The 19,526-nt window shown below is 31.5% G+C and overlaps 1 protein-coding gene across 3 annotated transcripts in view; it reads right to left on the reverse strand.

Moving 5' to 3' along the window:
* Positions 1-19,526, reverse strand: part of LOC126884724 (calcyphosin-like protein) — an 86,307-nt gene that overhangs the window by 38,188 nt on the left and 28,593 nt on the right. The window contains exon 1 of one of the 3 annotated variants that reach the window (XM_050650851.1): positions 15,710-15,870. The exons of 1 other annotated variant lie outside the window; for it this stretch is intronic. In XM_050650851.1, coding sequence (XP_050506808.1) covers positions 15,710-15,720 — 11 coding nt within the window. In that variant the 5' untranslated portion in view covers positions 15,721-15,870. Of the gene's footprint in view, positions 1-11,611; positions 11,688-15,709; positions 15,871-19,526 lie in introns of those variants that run through there. One more of the 3 variants, XM_050650854.1, reaches the window with a different exon arrangement.

Raw genomic sequence — 19,526 nt, forward strand, 5'->3', positions numbered from 1 at the left:
ATTTAAATAAAATTGTTCTGTTCATCATAATGTACACTTTAAAAATAATCTATGTACTTACTAAAAAAATACTATTGCAAACTAAAATTTGACTAACTATGTTAAATAAATTTTAAAAATTATTTTTCAATATGAATTTATTTCTGCTTATGAAGATGGTTCTATTCCGTGTACACAAAACTTAATAAAGAAAACAAATATTATTACTTCACAGATTTTACACTTTATCTTTATAGTGCCAGTTCTCAAAGACAAATGGCTCATTAGTGATTATCGGTTAGAGATCGGATTTCTTGCTGATATAAATTTCTTTGCAGTATTATAAATAATTCATTTAATTTGTAATTTTGGGTGTCGATTACAGTATATGTATATTATGTTCCCACGTTTCTAATCTCTTTCAATGTTTTCGTTAATAGCATACCGTGACTGTGCGAAATGTGTATTATGCACATTCCATATAGACCGCTGTCGCAGACACACAGATTTTTTGTTAAACTATTAATTACCCAATATGTGAATTTTTTTATTAATACATGTTGTTTCCAATTTATCTCTCAAAATTATCCAATAATTTTGTGACAAAAATACGTTTATGTAATATAAATTTAATTTTTGTTCTTTCCCGAAAAGCTAGGGGGGCCACGGCCCCCCTGCCCGTGTGTATGGGCGCCTATGACTACAGCTCGAAAGAGTTCAGTTGAGGTGCATCCAAACCATTCTCTGAGGTTTCTCAGCCAGGACATTTCTCTTCTATCTACGCTGCGCCTTCCTTCAATCTTTCCCTGCATTATTAATTTTAGGAGTTCATATCTGTCGTCATGTGTTATATATGACCCAAATATTGTAGTTTCCTTATTTTAATGGAATTCAGCAGTATCTCCCTGCTGTTCGAACGCTATTATTTGTAAAACAATTGAGTTATTTTTCGAAAATACTTGTCTAGAAAAGAATCTAGTCTAATTAATTTATCTATCCAAAAATCAAGTCAAAGACCCCTTATATGTAATCAATTTAAACATTTTCTCAAAAAATGTATCTAAAAGATAGCCAAGCTCTCAAAAATATGTAAAAACATTGAGCTTACAAAAACACAAAATTACGCCTTGTTCGAGCATTACTCAGACATTTTGGACATTATAACTAAGAGAAGGAATGGAACGAATGATAGTTGAAGGCAACGTAGAGGACAAAAAATACAGAGGAAAATCCCTAGTACGACGACAGTCGGGCCGAATAAAGCACATGACCAGGGCCGTGCGGTGCTATGATGCGGTGAGGCAGCCGCATCAGGCGGCATCACAAGAGGGGCGGCATAATCAGTAAAATCAAAATACAAATAATTGAGCAATTCAATAATTAAAAATATATATAGGACCAAGTGACAGCCGAAAATATTTAACCGGTGAAGGTACAGAACTTATTTTGACAAATTTGGAAAAATTAGTTCTTGATTTAAAACGGCTCAGAGGACAAGGCTATGATAACGGGCTTAATATGAAAGGAATAGAATAAGAAAGGGTGTGCAAAACAGAATATTTGAAAAATATCCGAGGGCGTTTTACGTGCTCTGTGCATGCCACCTTAGTCATAAATGACGCAGCGTCTTCTTCTACAGAAACAACAACCTTTTTTTGTATGATACAAGAACTGTACACTTTTTTTTCTGGTTTTACACAGCGTTGGGAAGTTCTGAAAAAAACATGTTACACAACTAACACTAAAACCGTTGAGTACTACTAGATGGTTAAGTCGAATAGATGCATTGAAACCTCTAAGATTTCAATTTTGTGAAATATATAATGCCTTATTCGAAATAGTAGAAGACGTCAAAAATGATTCAGAAACTACATAAAGTCAAAGCACGAGGATTAGTAAAAAATATTAAAAATTATAAATTTATATGCCGTGCAGTTCTTTGGCATGATATTTTATTTCATATAAATTCTGTCTCGAAGACGTTGCAACATGTAACTATAAATTTGTCAGATTGTGTAAAAATGTCGTCAGAAACTATGGAAAAAATGAAAATTTACGGACAATTTGGCTATGACCAAATGAAAATTACTGATAATGAAATTGCAGAAAATCTTGTAAATAAGTTCCGAATTTCCTGCTGAAAATGAATATTGAGGCAAGAGAAAAATGCGTCAATTTGATCTGTGGATGAGCTCTCAACAGAGGAAGATCAATTATTTAAAGTAAATTTTTTCATCTATATTTTAAACATTGCCTTTAATTCTTTGATTGATCGATTTTCGCTTTTAGAAACTCATAATAAAAATTTTAAATTTTTATATGTTATTTTTAAATTGAGGGAAATATAAGAAAAGGGAAAAGGAAAAGATGATAAAATACTAGAAAATCTTCATTCAATACTTTTCATAGAAAAACAATCGGATATAGAGGCAATTGTTTTTATAGAAGAAATATTGCATGCTTTATCCCAAATGATACCATACTCCATGAAACCTTTAGATGTTTTGAACTATTTGTGTCAAAATAACCTAATTTCTTTATACCCAAATATAGTTGTATCACTAAGGGCCGGTATTATCCTGTCCCGATTAAACCCCGGTTAGAGGAATTTTGTCATGCGAGGTGCAGAAAGTACCGGCCCTAAGAATTTTATTAACACTCTCTGTCTCGGTAGCTTGGGGAAAGAAGTTTTTCAAAACTAAAAATGATTAAAAACTATTTACGAAGCTCCATAAGACAAACAAAACTAAAAAAATTAGCACTTATTTCAATAGAGTCCTCACTAGCTGCTACTTTAGACTACACCAATCTGATTGATGAGTTTGCCAAAATTAAAATCACAAGGATAAAATTGTAATTTTCATAAATGTCATTTAATGCTAATACATATTTCATTTAATTTTAAGTATGTTTTGTTTTTAAAATAAAAGTTTTCATTCATTTTGTGTATTTTCATTTAATAAAAATAAATACTAGTATTAAGTTTCAATAATATTTAGGGGGCGGCATTTCGAAGACTTGCATCATATTGAAAAGATGTACCTCACGGCTCTGGACATGACTGGCTATGGCCATTCGACGAACATACGCCTGTTTTCGATTACTTCGACAACGAATATTTTACTGTGCAACATAAGAAGTACAAAAGTAAATGGCGCTAATAATTACTCCAATAAATAACAATGTAAATTGCAATTTACTTTCGTTCTTCTTATTTTGCACAGTAAAATATTCGTTGTCGAAGTAATAAAAAACAGGCGTATGTTCGTGGAATAGGGTATACTCATTATTCGAAGCAAAACAACACGCGCAGGAGAGAGATAATTGGACAGAAATAGTCAAACAAATTACATGACGTCACCACATCCTTACGAATGAGAAAAGATAGAGGAGGAGGATCTAAAAAGATGTCTGCCTTATATTTTTAATAAAATTTATTAAACTGGCTATATACCAACCGAATGGCTGTTGTCAATTTTTTGACGATACCTAAAAAAACAAATGCTATTAATACATCTCTTCGCATGTCTACCCATCAGCTTGACTAGCCATATTTTAAAAATATTTCTTCGAATTTTGCACTCAATGATGTACCAAAAAATACATCAACTTGGTGACACAAAGTTTGGGTTCCGCTATAATCTTGGAACCAAAGAAGTACTATTTAGTGTTCAGGTTATTGTATAGAGATGCAAACATGTTGGATTTTGGTCATCCTGTTTATATGGATTTTATCGACTCTAAGGGAGGCCTTTGAACGAATAAAACGTACTTTATTACATACCATTCTTCAGCAGGTAGGTATTGATATTGATGATAAAGACCTATATATCATTAAAAATCTTTACTGGTATCATTGTGCAAATATCAGGATTCGACGAGATAGTTCTAAAGAGCTTCAAATACGAAGAGGAGTAAGACAGTCTTTGCAATCTGGGTGTATCGGAAAATTTTACGAATAAGTTGAGTCTTAAGACGTTGTTTTACAGCGGATAGAAAAAGTTGCGGAAATGGTCAGAAAAAAATCGTAAACTGGAATATTTTCGCCTATAAATGACCCAGAGAGATATAATATACTTCATTTAATAATACAAGACAAGTTAGACGAAAGAAACGGGCTAGGTCGAAGAGTATCATGGCTTAGAAACCTGAGGAAATGGTTTAAGAGATCCTCTACATCGCTTTTCCGAGCTGTTGCCAACAAAATTAGTATAGCCAATGTGATAGACGACACACGATAATCGAGTATGGCACAGAAAAAAGAACAAATTAACAAAAATGACTTTCATAACTTTCAAATTGAAGATTTTTGCGTGTTTTTTTCAGTAAAAAATTTCAATACTGAATAAACGTCACTAGTTTTAACAACGCTTATCGGAGTCCTAATTTATCTATAAGTGAATAAAAAAATATGAAAAATAGTTTTTTCCTAACTAGTGCGGAAAGTGATACTTTCACACACGAGACTGCCGTTGACCCGAACGACGCGATAGCGGAGTTCGGGCAAGCAGTCGAGTGCGGGGAAGACACTTTCCGCATGAGTTAGGAACAATATTTTTTCTAGGGCCGTACGTTTGGAAAAAAGCCACAAAAAATAGAGTTATATAAATTTTTATTTAGAAGTGAAAATTAATTCTTTGACAAGGTTGTCAAAACCAAACTTTCAATATAATGGGTTACCACGACGACGATATTGGTTTCCATGACGACGATTCAAAACCATTGTAATTGTCTACTGATCTGACTTTTAAATATTATGTCAAAATAATTTTATTTCATCGAATCAGTAGTAATTGCACAATAGCTCTAAAATTATCGAATTTTTCCCGAGTGACACTTTGACAGTTTTAATTTCACGACCCGAAGGGGAGTGAAATTATGTCAAAGTGTCACGAGGGCAAAAATTCGATAATAATTTTAGAGATCGAGTGCAATTTGCTGCGATTATTTCATGAATAAAACTGTTCAAAACCAAATTTTTATTGTAATTTATTTATTTAAGTACAAATTAGTACAATTAAACACACAGTTGATATAAATATTTGACGGATGAAAGTCATCACTTTTATAATTTTTAAAACATTAATAGTCATTAATGTCACTGAATATATTTTTTCGTAGCAACGAAGGGCATCTGACGTAATATACTTGATGACGGGATATTATCAAAAATTATCAGTTTAATTTTTATTTCTGTAGCTTTCTATTGGCCAGAATTTCCTATGAATGAAATAATCGCGCTAATTTCATTAAAACATGGACACAATAAGATAAATTTGAAATAAATTAGTAAATAATATCTAAATATTAGTTTATTGCATGTATTATAATATATTATAATGCCATATTACTGTTACTATTATATACTATAATATATTATAATTTACTTTCACGCACGCCGTGCGGGAAAGTGCAACTTTCGGAAACAAAATGCGTGCGTGAAAGTGGTTTTTTTAGCACGGCCGTAGAAAAAATATTTTTAAGAAACGCTTTTCTTTAGTTACGAGTGACTAAAATTAAACATATAAAAAAATCAACTAAAAAGCAAAAAATAAAAAAAATTGAAAAATCTAACATATTCGTTAAAGTAAAGCGTGGCGAGTCTTCATCGAATAAACGGTTTTCGCACCACGCTTTTCTTAAACGAATGTGTTTGATTTTTTCAATTTTTTTTTATTTTTTGCTTTTTAGTTGATTAGTTTCAATTAGATTAGTTGATGTTTAATTTTAGTCACTCGTAACTAAAGAAAAGCGTTTCTTAAAAATATTTTTTTTCATATTTTTTATTTTTTACTTTTTAGTCTTACGCTTTTCAAACATTAAAATATATCGTCATGTTTATTAAAATATGTATAAAACATATGATGTACAAACATGAAAAGTAGTCGGAATCGGCAAAAATTTAAAACTTAATTGTTTATTTATGAAGCATAACGTAAACAATTAACGTAAAAAGTGAAATTATGTATAGTTCATATAATTAGCTACAATCTCTAAAAGTTTCAAGTTTCTTTCTTTGTAAAAAACAAGAGAATTTATCATTTTCCGTTAAAATCCTTTTTTTTTTTTATTTAAACAATTAATAAACAAAAAAATTTCTATTGACTATTCGTGTATTGTTCCCGCGAAGCATATGTCTACAAATGTTTAGTCATTTGCGTTGAAGAAAAGGCAGTCAAATTAACGTCCAAAGATTTGACCCACATGATTGAACTAAAGAAAAGCGTTTAATTAATTAATACGACAAAACGAATTCTAATGTTAATTGTAGCACAAAACGTCTCTACCGGTTGTTTTTCTAAGACTACGATAAAAACACGAATTTTTTTAATTCGAGTTTTGGTTGAAGTTTTGTTTCGTATCGTATTGAAATTTGACACTAATAAACGCCGATTTATATATAAACAAATATAAGAGCGTTCAAAATTTGAAACTTTATTGTTTATTTATGAAGCATAACGTAAACAATTAACGTAAAAAGTTAAATTATGTACAGTTCATATCATTAGCTACAATCCGTAAAAGTTTCAAGTTTCTACATTGTAAAAAACAAGAGAATTTAAGCATTTTCCATTAAAATCGTTTTTTTTTAATTAAACAATTAATAAATATAAAAAAAAAATTTTATTGACTATTCGTGTATTGTACCCGCGAATGCATTTATGTCTGCAAATTTTTATTCATTTGCATTGAAGAAAAGTCAGTCAAATTAACGTCTAAAGATTTGATGCAAACTATTGGAGTAAAGAAAAGCGTTTAAAAATAGGAGAAAATCGTTTGCATATTTAGTATATCACATACTATCATACACTTGACTTGAACTACTTGTACTTGAATACAAAGAAGACAAAAACGATGGTCATCAGCAAGCACCAAAACAGAATGGTGAAGGTCAATATCGACGGAAAAGAGCTGGAAAGAGTAACAAGAATAACGTACCTTGGAAGTAATCTTGATGAAACTTGGGACCACTCACTAGAGATAAGAACATGTCTGGAAAAGGCACGTACAGTGTTTTACAAAATGCAAATAGTTCTATGCAGCCGCCAGATGGGTATCTCATTAAGAACTAGAATACTTAAGTGCTATGTTTTCTCCACCTTGCTCTATGGTGTTGAAGCCTGGACAATGACAGAAGCAACACAAAAAAGAATCTAAGCATTCGAACTCTGTTGCTACGTAAAATGATCATAATGTCCTACATACGACAAATGCGGAAGTCTTGCGGAGGATGAATAAGGAAAAAGAGCTTATACTTATAATAAAAGAATGGGAAACACAACATTTTGGTCACATCGTGAGAAATCAAAAGTATGAACTGCTCCAACTTATAATCGAAGACAAAATCAATAGCAAAAGCGGACCAGGAAGCAGACGCAACTCTTAGCTTAAAAACCTACGACAATGGACGAATATGACCTCCATAGAACTATTCAGGGCGGCTGCAAATAGGATTAAATGGGCAAATGTAATGGCCAACGTCCTTAAGGATAAGGCACCGTAAGAAGAAGATACTATCATAACTAAATATACAGTCATTCGGGGTAACTTTGATCCACTTTTTAAATATTTTTTTAATTTATTTTTACACTGACCTTCTTAATTGTTCTTTTATATTATATTATGATTGTGTATAGTTTGATAATGTCTTACAAGCTTAAAAATATGCCACAGTAGCAAGTATAATTCAGGAAAAAAATTTTTTGACATGGTTCAAAGTTAGACCCGCTATTGGTGTAACTTTGAACCATATCTACAATTATACAAAAAATCTTATATATTTGATGTTTTAAGCTATCAGGACAACTTTGCAAGAATGAATTAGGTTAGTTCGGATGTACAAAAATTACACAGTTGTTACACGGCACTAAAATATTTAGAGCAGGCCTGGTTGCCATTCTGTTCTATATGACTGTACATGGGTTGGTCCAACAATACTCAAAGACTAATTTGAAAATATTTATTAGGAAACTAAAGTTCTACAAAACAATACTACATAAAGATTACTCGTTAATTTACCAACAGAAATATTAAAGTTTTCACTCGATAGGCGAATCAAAGTTTCTTTAAACAGGTGGCACAAATAAACATATTGGTATTTGATTTGTGAAGATTGTTATTTTCAATGCAGCTCAAATGGAATATTCTTATGCACTTATTGCATTTTATACCTAATGAATGCATGGAAACATTGAAAGTGCAAAAATAACACAATCCAGAAGATATTTCTAGATTTTTAAAATTATTAGCTTCTGCCAGATCTCTCTTGCTTTGTATTTCACCCAAGGGGAATGATTGAGGGGAATGCGACGTCATTTTCTGCTGATTTTTCATTTTGTTTTCTGTCTTGCATTCCTTGCTTACTTCACTGCATTTTTTAACTTGATTTTCCTTCATTTCACTTACTATGTTTTCTTCTTCGTTACTGACGATCTGATCCTGGTCTGTCTTTTCTGTCACTACAATATCTACTGGCATATCGTCAATGTCGAAATTGTAGCCAATTGAGTCCTCGACTATAATCTCAGTCAAATTAGTTTCTTCCAAAATTTGCTGACCATGCAGATCTCCATAATCCAGCATCTGTTCTTGGTTTACCTCATCAACGTCTTCATTTTCTTGCACATTGTTCTCTGCAGGTATGTATTCTGCTTCTTCAGCAGTTCTGTTGGTCGTAATAGATCTACGACCCCCTCGTATTTTTGGTCCACCTCGTGTTTTTGGTCCACCTCTTGGTTTTGGTCCACATCGTGTTTTTAGTCCACCTCGTGGTTTTATTACACCTCGTAGGTTCGGTTCACCTTTTGTTGTAGATTTTCTAGTTGCTAGTAGTGAACCCCTGTTTTCATAATACTGATTCACTTCTTCGACTGAAACACTTTTGCCAGCAGTTATTGGAAGACAGAATTTTTTTGCCCTCGTAACGTTTTGCAAATCATTTTCACGAATCTTTTCTACATATAATTTAAATTCTTTTCCAATATCTTCATTAATTTTACCCATTGGTCGAGCATACAACGGAAGTTTTAGTAATGCCTTGTTTCTGTCAGTGGGATAAATTCCTGAAGCCTCAAACCCCTTTTTGAGATTCTGAGCTGCAGTGTCCTTTCCGAGGTCTAGAGTTGCTTTGAGAAGTTGGCAAAATACTGATTTTGGCATAGCTACTGTTTTTCTTCCTCCCTTGGTCGCTCTCCACTGAGTTAAAATTTGGCGCCAATATGTTTTAAGACTGGCAAAATACCCCACATCCAGTGGTTTCAGCAAGTGGGTAGAGTTTGGAGGGAAAAATATTAAAAGAACATTATGTTCCCTTGCAAGTGTTAATGTTTTTATTGAAATATGTGCTGACATGTTGTCGCCTATCAAGATCTTTCTACCTTCGTTTGTGTTGGCGTACGGTAGAAAATGTGTCTCAAACCAGTCATCAAATATAGAATTTTCAATCCAGCCTGATTTTGAGGTGTTCAACTTCGTACCAGTAGGTGCACCAAAAACCCAATCCGACCACTTCAGATTACCTTTCATTATTACATATGGAGGTAGAAACTCTCCATCTGCATTTGCACAAAACAGAGTGGTAAAACAAGACTTCGTTGAATTTACGATTCTCTCTGGATTCCTGCAACCTCTTCTGAATAAAAGTTTTCTTTTTGTTGGAACGTCGTGGAACCCTGTTTCGTCGTAATTGTAAATATTGTTGGGTGTGATATCAGAAACTTCCATCTCGAAGTTATCAAAAAATTCATTTATTACATCTTCATTTACTTGCGCCCTCCTTCTGGAAATATTCGTTTGAAACCGTTGAGCAAGTTCTGTGCGGTTTCTCTCCAAAAATAATTGACTCCAATCCCAGCCTGGAAAATTTTCCTTAAACTGTGATACTTTTCTCCCTTGAGAATTTAAGTAACTTTGAGCAATGCATCTCACATCAAACAAAGATATTGGAATTCCATTATCACTTAAAGAAATAACATGCTTGGCTATCGACTTTTCTTCTTCTTGAGAAAATACTGTAGGCCTTCCGACATTTTTTGAGTGGTTTCGTTTTAATTTATTTCGAATCGTATTACGCGGGATATCGTATTGTTTTGAGGCCTGTCTTTCACTCAGCATTCCACTTTTAACCTGTTCTAGTACTGCTTGTAGGTGTTCCTCTGTATATCGGCTTTTAGTTCCATACCGACGGACGCCAGCATGTAGACTGTGTATCTGTTTTCTCGGCATTTCGGGAAACCCTGAAATACAAAAATACAAAATTAAATTCAATAAATAAAATTTCCCGCAATTTTAAATCGTCAGGGTAACTTTGAACCAGTTTCAGTGTGGTGCAAAGTTAGCCTGAAATGATATAAATTCTCAGCCCGGCCAGTTTTTGCTGCAAAACGGAGATATTTTAATGAATCTTGAAGCTTTGATGTAACGAAAGTGATCCTAAATCATTAATAAAATAATTAAAATCCCCTGCATACTTACTTTTTCGACAGAATCGGTATAAATTATCACTTTAAATTACTGTTTACAACCCAGCACTTTACAGAACGTATACAAATTCAAGTTTGACACAATGTAGCATATCAGACGCCTTCAAACTTAACGGAAATGTCAATAAAAGAGACCTCTATTGCAATTTATCCAAATTAAATGGTTTTAACAGCAAGAATACTACTTATAACGTACACTTATATCAAAAAAAATAAATGGTTCAAAGTTAGACCCTGTGGATCAAAGTTACCCCGAATGACTGTACTTCATCTAATTTACTAACTGTTGCACGTCATCCGCGTCATAGCCTGTGACGTCGCATGATACCAACACGAAATAATATATTTAGGCGGTAGGTGTGTTCTTTTTTAGAATCACGTTGCCGAATACACTGGAATAACCGCCACTAGACATATTTTATTATATACGCGTAGAAATAATATTTGAAGATTTCTATTAATGTTAACCTATAGAAATACACAATAATATGTTTCATTTAATTTGTATAAATGGATTATAAAGCGTTTTTATGAAGCACATTTACTCGAATCCAACTGTAACTGTAATTGAACGAAGGTGACATTTTAGAATAAATTGGTAACATTTATTTGACAGTTGCGGTGATGTCACTTCATATTTGTTTATATTCTTTACTTTGAGTATGTATGGTTTGTGTTCTTTACTATAAGTATCTGTTTTATTATATTTACTGTTTTTATTATTTACTTTACTATAAAAATATAAAGTTCACCTAATTTTATCACGACTTGGAATAATCGAGGTTTCTGACAACTTTTTTAGTTATTATTGTAGACATATACAAAGAAACCTAGCGGCTTCATGCCAAGAGTTCGGAGCCGTTTTTTAATTATTAACAATGCAGAGCAAAAACGTTTGCACTGCAAATCTTAAAAGAATCTTAATTCTGTTCTCTATTTCTTAAGTTTTTACTTATTTACATTGAATATTAATTTGTTTTGTTGTATAATCCACGTTTACAATAATTATGTGATCTATTTGATTTAAAATGGATTCAGGATTTTTTTATACTTTGGCAACTATGTCAACTTAGATCTCTGGCGTAGATAATGACGTGCAACGGTAAGTAAATTAGACAGACTGTAATTAACTATGAATACCTCTTGGTTACCTGTATCATTGAGTGTCTTCGGAAAATTTTAGTTTCGCTGGTCTATAAGCATTAGTGATATCTAATTACTCAAGTATTTGATAAATATATAAAAAAAAATTTGGCAAATAATATAAAAATTATCATTTTTTTATCGCTTACAGTCAATAAAAAAATTATTGAATAGGATTATATTGATTACTGTCTGTTATCTAAAAATATGACTTCAAGATATTCTGCGAAAAAATATGAATTAACTTTTATTACTTTATATTTCCGTCCAAAAATGACAAAGCAATAGGTTCATACCAAATCCCGCCCAGTTTAACACAATATACAGGGAGCATCCATAAACTACGTCGTAAAAAATTTGAACTTTTTAATACCCTCCCCCCCCCCCCCCCCTCCATCGTAATTCGTCGTTTAGAGACGACCCCCCCCCCCATGTCGACGTCGTCGTTGCAACTCACGACCCCCCTTTCATTGATTTAAAAAAAATCAATATTATTTCTGTTTTTTTTAATCAAATATGGGGGGTAGGCGTAAAATCTTGGTCCAATGCTATTTAAATGCATTAATTTTTTTTGAATCCTGAGAAAACTAATATCTAAATATATTTGAAAAATTTAAACGCAGAATAAAAGATTACATTATTACCGAGGGTTGAAAGTCCCTTAGAATAAACAAAAGGTTTCTTTTAAATGAAATATTTGAAATGAAAAATCAGACAAAATTTTCTCTTTTTTTTTCACCCCTGTAACTTATTAAAATAAACATTATAGATGTTTTCAGGAACTTTTGGCCCTCGGTAATAATGCAGTCTTTCAATCTGCGTTTAAATTTTTCAAAAATCTTAAAAATGAATGCATTTAAATAGCATTGGACCAAGATTTTGCGGGGTATGCTTTCTTAACTGCATCATATAAATCTTTATATTTATTTTGTTTTGATTTCGATGCCATTTCTTCTAAAGTATAAATACGACTTACTAACTAAATAGAAAACAATATTTTATTCTATTCGTTCTTTCAGAACTGTTGTTTCACACACACAGTATCAAAACGAATCAAAACAAAAAAGAAAGAACCAAACCAGATACGAACTTGCTAAAGAAAGAAAAAGCGAAGCAAAATATATGTCATAGTAGTCTAATACTTAAAAATAGAAGTACGGAAAGTGGAAATAGAGAAGGTCGTGACAAGTTGTGGTCTGAACAATGCAAATCATCAACCAGTAATGTTAAAGAAGAAATCAAATGTTGTAAACAAAATGAGCTTATAAAAAGTGTAAGTATTTTTAGATAAAAACTAATACATATAGAAGCATAGAAATCCCTGGAAAAATCAAGTTCAGATAGAAATGCTGCTTACAAGATATCAGAAGCTTAGGTGGAGCTGATGTGGGGTCAGAATGTCAGAATACTTGACTGTCAAAACCAAAATATGAATAAAAATAATCAGAAAAAATCAGAAAAACAATAGCAGGAATAGAAACAAAAGCGAAGCCCTAAATCAAGAAAGTATAAGAAGTGAAGTCGTTGAGAATGCCGATCGAATAAATATAGAAAAGTTTTAAAGAATTAATGACAAAAATACAAAAGAAACAATCGGGTTAAAAAAGAGAAAGCCAAAATTAGATATCCACAGACATTTACAGCTTATAGAATAAGGAAGAAGATTAAATGAGGAATATTTCCAAAGGAATAATCTGAGGATGAAAATACACTTAAAAGAAAACATGCAAAATTTAAGAAGCATTATATAGAAGATAACAAAAAAATTATCTCAAAATATCTGAGAAAGCAATGCAAGAAAATAAATTCAAGAAATAAATTTATGTCAAATCTGAAAAAACAACAAGTCACAAAAGAATAAAACAATGTTGTTCTGAAACTATTTCCTTGTGGCATTTTTGTAATCAACTATTTTTAAATAGGAAATAAGCCACAATTTTACTAAAAAAATGATTTTATTCAGGTTTCGATGTCCAAATCGGATGCCGTTGTCAAAATACAAAATATTGATAAATTAAACAAAAATGTTGTTGCTTAGTAAAAAATTCTTCTAATAATTTATTTAATCTGACTCATTTATATCGGAAATTTAGACATATATTATACATTTTAAAGTAGAAGACTTTAAAATGGATATTGCCAATATTTATGAGTTACGTTCCTGGGACTACTTTACTGAAAGATAGTTCATTCAATTACATGAAATCAACGATTTTTTTTGTTACGGATATTCTTGAGTTGGGGTTGATTTCATGTAATCGAATGAACTGTCTTTCAGTAAAGTCGTCCCAGGAACGCAGCTCATAAATATTGGCAATATCATTTTAAAGTCTTCTACTTTAAAATGTATAATATTATTCTGAATTACCGATGTAAATGAGTCAGATTAAATAAATTATTAGAAGAATTTTTTACTAAGCAACAACATTTTTGTTTAATTTATCAATATTTTGTATTTTGACAACGGCATCCGATTTAGACGTCGAAACGTTAATACAATCATTTTTTAAGTAAAATTGTGGCTTATTTCCCATTTAATCGTTGATTAATAAAACAATATGACCTTTATGAAAAATGGCAGATTTTAAAATACACAGCACAAAAAGTAGTTGACGAAGTTAGAAAAAGGCAGTAAAAGGAAAGAAAATTGTAAAAGGTGGAGAAATTACAACAAGAAAATTGCAAACTTCCATAAATAAATTATGTACTAAGAAATATACTAATATACTCGCCGAATAGAGTATGAAAGAATGTAGCAAAGAACAAAACCAGACAACATATCGGCTATAATCAAGGAGAAAAATGTACAATAGATTAAGGAGAGACCAAACCAAAGATTAGACAATATTCGGAAAAAACCATAACTAGAGAACACGAAAAAATCTGATTCTATCTACATGAAGATGTTGATTGATATTTTCACTATAACCAGACAAATTCTTAATGTAGTATTTTGAAAAACGACAATGACAATATGATATACAAATGTACGATCAGAAACTTATTAAAATATTTCTCTTATTATTTATCTCTCGTATATACATACCTGGGAACCGTGATTTCAGAAAATGATGATTAAACAACAGAAATAAGGGCTAGGGTGGAAAGAGCAAGCAATGCGTTTGCAAAAATGAAAACAATTCTCTGCAATAAAGACCTTAGATTAGAAATGAGAGTAAACGTTTTGAGATGTTTTCGATACTACAATATTAACTTTGAAGCTTGACACTGAAGCAAGAATACATAAATAAGCTCATTTGAAATGTGGTGTTACAGAAGGATACTTAGAATAGCAGGGACACAGAATAAAACGAACACGGAACTATTGAAAGAAAAGAGCAAAGAATACGAAATAATAAACACAATAAAAAATGCTTCATTATCTGGGACGTGTAATGAGGGAACAGTGATATGAAATGCTAAGATTGATAATACAGGGAAAGATAAGAAGAGGAAGGAGTATAGAAATAAGGAAGAAGTATTTTCAAAAATGACAAACATGTGATACACAATGGCATGATCAGAAACTGGATAGAATATTTTTATTGTTCCTTATAAAAAGTAATATTTCCTTGTTTTCCGTGTTAATTGGACAAAATAGAGCTAAGATATAACTGAAATTGAATTGAACAATGCTGTATTTTGATAAACGTTGCCTTTCTAATCTTTTGTATACCTACGCCATTTATTTTCCCAATTTGGCAGTGACCTATCCATAAGGAAGCTGTAGATCCTCATGGCCAAATTCCAGATCGACCGGTAGCGCCAAACCAAATACAATCGATGCTTCTCTTATCCATTTACGTAATTTAATAAGATTATATGTTTTCTAATGAAATATATGAGAGAAGGAAGCATATTATTATTTAAAAAAAGCAACACAGTAGAAGCTCTAACGATCATTAAGTTGAACAATTAGACTAGAATAATAAGCTTTAATGGAGAACATTTACCATTTTACAATGAATTAAACCTCTAACTTTCCAATAAAAGAAGTTCCTCATTAAATTTTCATTTCACTGTACACTCCACTAATCGATTTTCCCTTTTTAAATTTTTCCACCACAAACCATTACTATCACAAAATTTTAATCAAACTATTTTACCTTCTACTCATCCTGGCTAATTCACGGATTTTCTTGCACGGAAAACTGATGCTCTGAACCCGCTAGTAGAGTGGATACTAGAAAGATTAATCAAAAAGCTATGCTGGCGTGTGAGAATTTTATCACATGTGGGAATGGCAAGGCCGGAGGGGAAATGCTTTCTAGCAGGGTGAGGTTGATAACACGGAAAACTGTCCCAGAATAAACTATGAGTAGTTTAATTAAATAAAAATATAAAGGAATAATGAGACAATGTATTTTTTTAATTAGAGAAGAATATCGCTTCAACCGTAGGATATTAGCGGCTACATAAGACATGTTAGACATTGTGATACATATGACATAATATGTATAGATTTAAGATAGTCTCTTAGATTCTCTATCGGACACATACAGGGTGAGTCATGAGGAACTGTACATACTCCTACCTCGTATAGAGGCTCCTATGGGAATAACAAATGACCATTAAAAAGTGTCAGCTTCCATTGTTTAATAATATACAGGGTGAGTTTCGCATTTTGACAGAAATTTGTATTCGTCATAATTTTTGAACGGTCAGATCGATGTGTCTCTACTAATCAATTGATTTATTCAAACTAGAAAAAAAATCAGATCCGGCTTTTAAAAATTAGTTCGTTTGGGTCTTAGAAAAAATTTCACCCTGTATACGATTTTTGAAAACTCTAATATGAATTTTACAAATTAGACAAATAGGCAATTAAAATGGCATATTTATTTTTCCCCACACGATCACTTAATTTTTTATAAAAAAAATCAAACTTAACTATGAGTAATTAAAAGTTTGGTATACAGTGAACCATAGATTTAAAAAAATTAACTTTTATTACAAAAAGTAATTTTTTTAACAAATATTTAATTTATGTTACCACCCAATCAACTGATTTATTCAAACAAGAAAAAAATCAGGCCCGGATTTAAAAAATTAGTTCGTTTTGGTCTTAGAAATACCCTTTTTGAAAACTCTAATATGAATTTTACAAATTAGACAAATAGGCAATTAAAATGGTATATTTATTTTTTCCCCACACGATTACTTAATTTTTTATTAAAAAATCAAATTTGTCAAAATTGGAATTTTAACCTAAAAATGAAAAAAAAATGAAATCACGGTTTAACTCGCTACAACTCTGTTCCATTTTACAACACATATCTCTTACCATTGTGAAGACTATGAAAATTGTTGTAGACTTTTAGTCTTCTTCTCGTAAAAGTTATGAATTTTTCAAAATAAAAGGTGCAGATTCGTGAATTGCAAAGTTAAATCGCAAAAATTAAGTAAAAAAATTAAAAATTTATCTATTTGATCACGTCTATGTTAAACTGTAGAGTCCAAAGAGAAGTGTTATGGGGGAGTTTTAGATCTAGTAGACGTGTTATAGAAAAAAAAAATGGTGAAACTTTTAATTTTAAGAAAAACGTTGTTTAAATGGTAAAATTGCGATTTTGACAAATTTGATTTTTTAATGAAAAATTAAGTAATCGTGTGGGAAAAAAAATAAATACGCCATTTTAATTGCCAATTTGTCTAATTTGTAAAATTCATATTAGAGTTTTCAAAAAGCGTATACAGGGTGAAATTTTTTCCAAGACCCAAACGAACTAATTTTTTAAAGCCGGACCTGATTTTTTTCTAGTTTGAATAAATCAGTTGATAGGGTGGTAACATAAATTAAATATTTGTTTAAAAAAATTAATTTTTGTAATAAAAATTGATCTTTTTAAATCTATGGTTCACTTTACCAAACTTTTAATTCATAGTCAAATTTAATTTTTTTATAAAAAATTAAGTAATCGTGTGGGGAAAAAATAAATATGCCATTTTAATTGCCTATTTGTCTAATTTGTAAAATTCATATTAGAGTTTTCAAAAAGCGTATATAGGGTGAAATTTTTTCTAAGACTCAAACGAACTAATTTTTTAAAGCCGGACCTGATTTTTTTTAGTTTGAATAAATCAGTTTATTAGGTGGTAATAGTGTAACGATTGACCAAAATAAGAGACACATCGATCTGACCGTTCAAAAATTATGACGAATATAAATTTCTGTCAAAATGCGAAACTCGCCCTGTATATTATTAAACAATGGGAGCAGACACTTTTTAATGGTCATTTGTTATTCCCCATAGGCTATACGAGGTAGGAGTATGTACAGTTCCTCATGACTCACCCTGTATTACCTAGCATCTCGGATAAATTGTTGATTAGGCGATAATAAGACCGTTGTTTGCAGGGCCGCCGAGAGGAATGAGCGGGCCCCGGCAAGAAGTGGCGAACGGGCCCCCGACAAAAGTGAAGAGCGAAAAAAATTGTTCAACTTTTATAGAAATAAAATTATCAATAGTAAAAATATGTAGGTAATAAGAAACATTTCAAATATAAATTTTATTAAATTTTGATTATATTTATAATAGTGAAAATATTTATAATACAGGTGCATTTCGAGTTTTTTGATTGGAAAAGATGTCTATAACTTTCGAAAAATCGCATGATTTTACCAAATCATTCTCAATGCACAAAGTTGATAGACGAGTTAACCAATCCTGTTTCATTGTAGATATCACAACATTATTTATGCGAGAAAGAAAACTAAAGGATATTTTCGCTTCTGCGACTGTCACCGGCAATGTGGCAAAATATTCTTAACGCAATAACGACGTTAGGAAATAATTAATCTAATTTGAGATGTTTAATTTTATTAAGTAAATCTATTGGAGAAATTTCAGGAAAAGATTCAAGAAAGGCGCAGCATAGGTAGTGTGGTATATTATGAACCCTCTGTATAAATCATAATTTAAATATGATGTTATTAACCTTTAGGGTATTGAACTTACATAAAAACAATAGCTTATAGTTTGTATCACATGTTTATTACGAGTGAACTTGAACTATATTTGTTATGGTTCAGATAGGTATAAAAACACGCTGAGCAATCAGTATGGATATAGATATACAAATAATTATTAGAAGTTAGTATGTAGTAAGGCGAGGCGCTATGAATCATTAATGTTATTGTTTAGATATTGGATACCAGTGAATAAAATATAATGTATAGTAAGACGTGTTTAGTCTTTTTAATTAATTAGAACCAGAAGGCAGTAACAACACACTATTTAATACAGTAGAAGAAAAATGTCCTGGCAGAGAAATCTCAGAGAATGGTTTGGATCCAGCTCAACTGAACTCTTTGAGGCTGTAGTGTCAAAAGTTAGAATAGCAATGATGATTGCCAACCTTCGTCGCGGAGATGGCACGTAAAGAAGAAGATTGGAGAAAGTTGAGATTTACCAATATTATCCTTGTATATCGCTTTCAAATGAAAAATTTTATCTATCAATTTTTCACTGATCTCTTCTTTATAAAACTCGCGCAATATATCAATGTTTTTCTTAATATTCTCGTCATCGTCATCTCGGAATGTCCACAAAATGTTAAATAGCGAATGAATTTCATTTTCCGCATTAAATATTCTGGTTAAATTGCTTATTATTTGACAAAATTAAATAGTTCACAGCGCAATATTGCGTCGGGCTCAAAATTATCAAAATTATAAAGGCTCGTTTTCACGCTACGTCTTATTGTACGTTTTGTGTGATAGGACAAATCCTATACAATAACATGTGGCGTGTAAACAGCAAAACGTACGTTTTGTCGAATCGAAAAATGTATAGGATTTGTCCTATATCACACAAAACGTACAATAAAACGTAGCGTGAAAACAGCAAAACGTACGCCTTGTCGAATCGAAAAAATTAAATCCGCTTATTGACAAAACGTACGTTTTGTCGTACGTTTTGT

The sequence above is a fragment of the Diabrotica virgifera genome, chromosome 5, assembly GCF_917563875.1.
Source record: "Diabrotica virgifera virgifera chromosome 5, PGI_DIABVI_V3a".
Lineage (NCBI taxonomy): Eukaryota > Metazoa > Arthropoda > Insecta > Coleoptera > Chrysomelidae > Diabrotica > Diabrotica virgifera.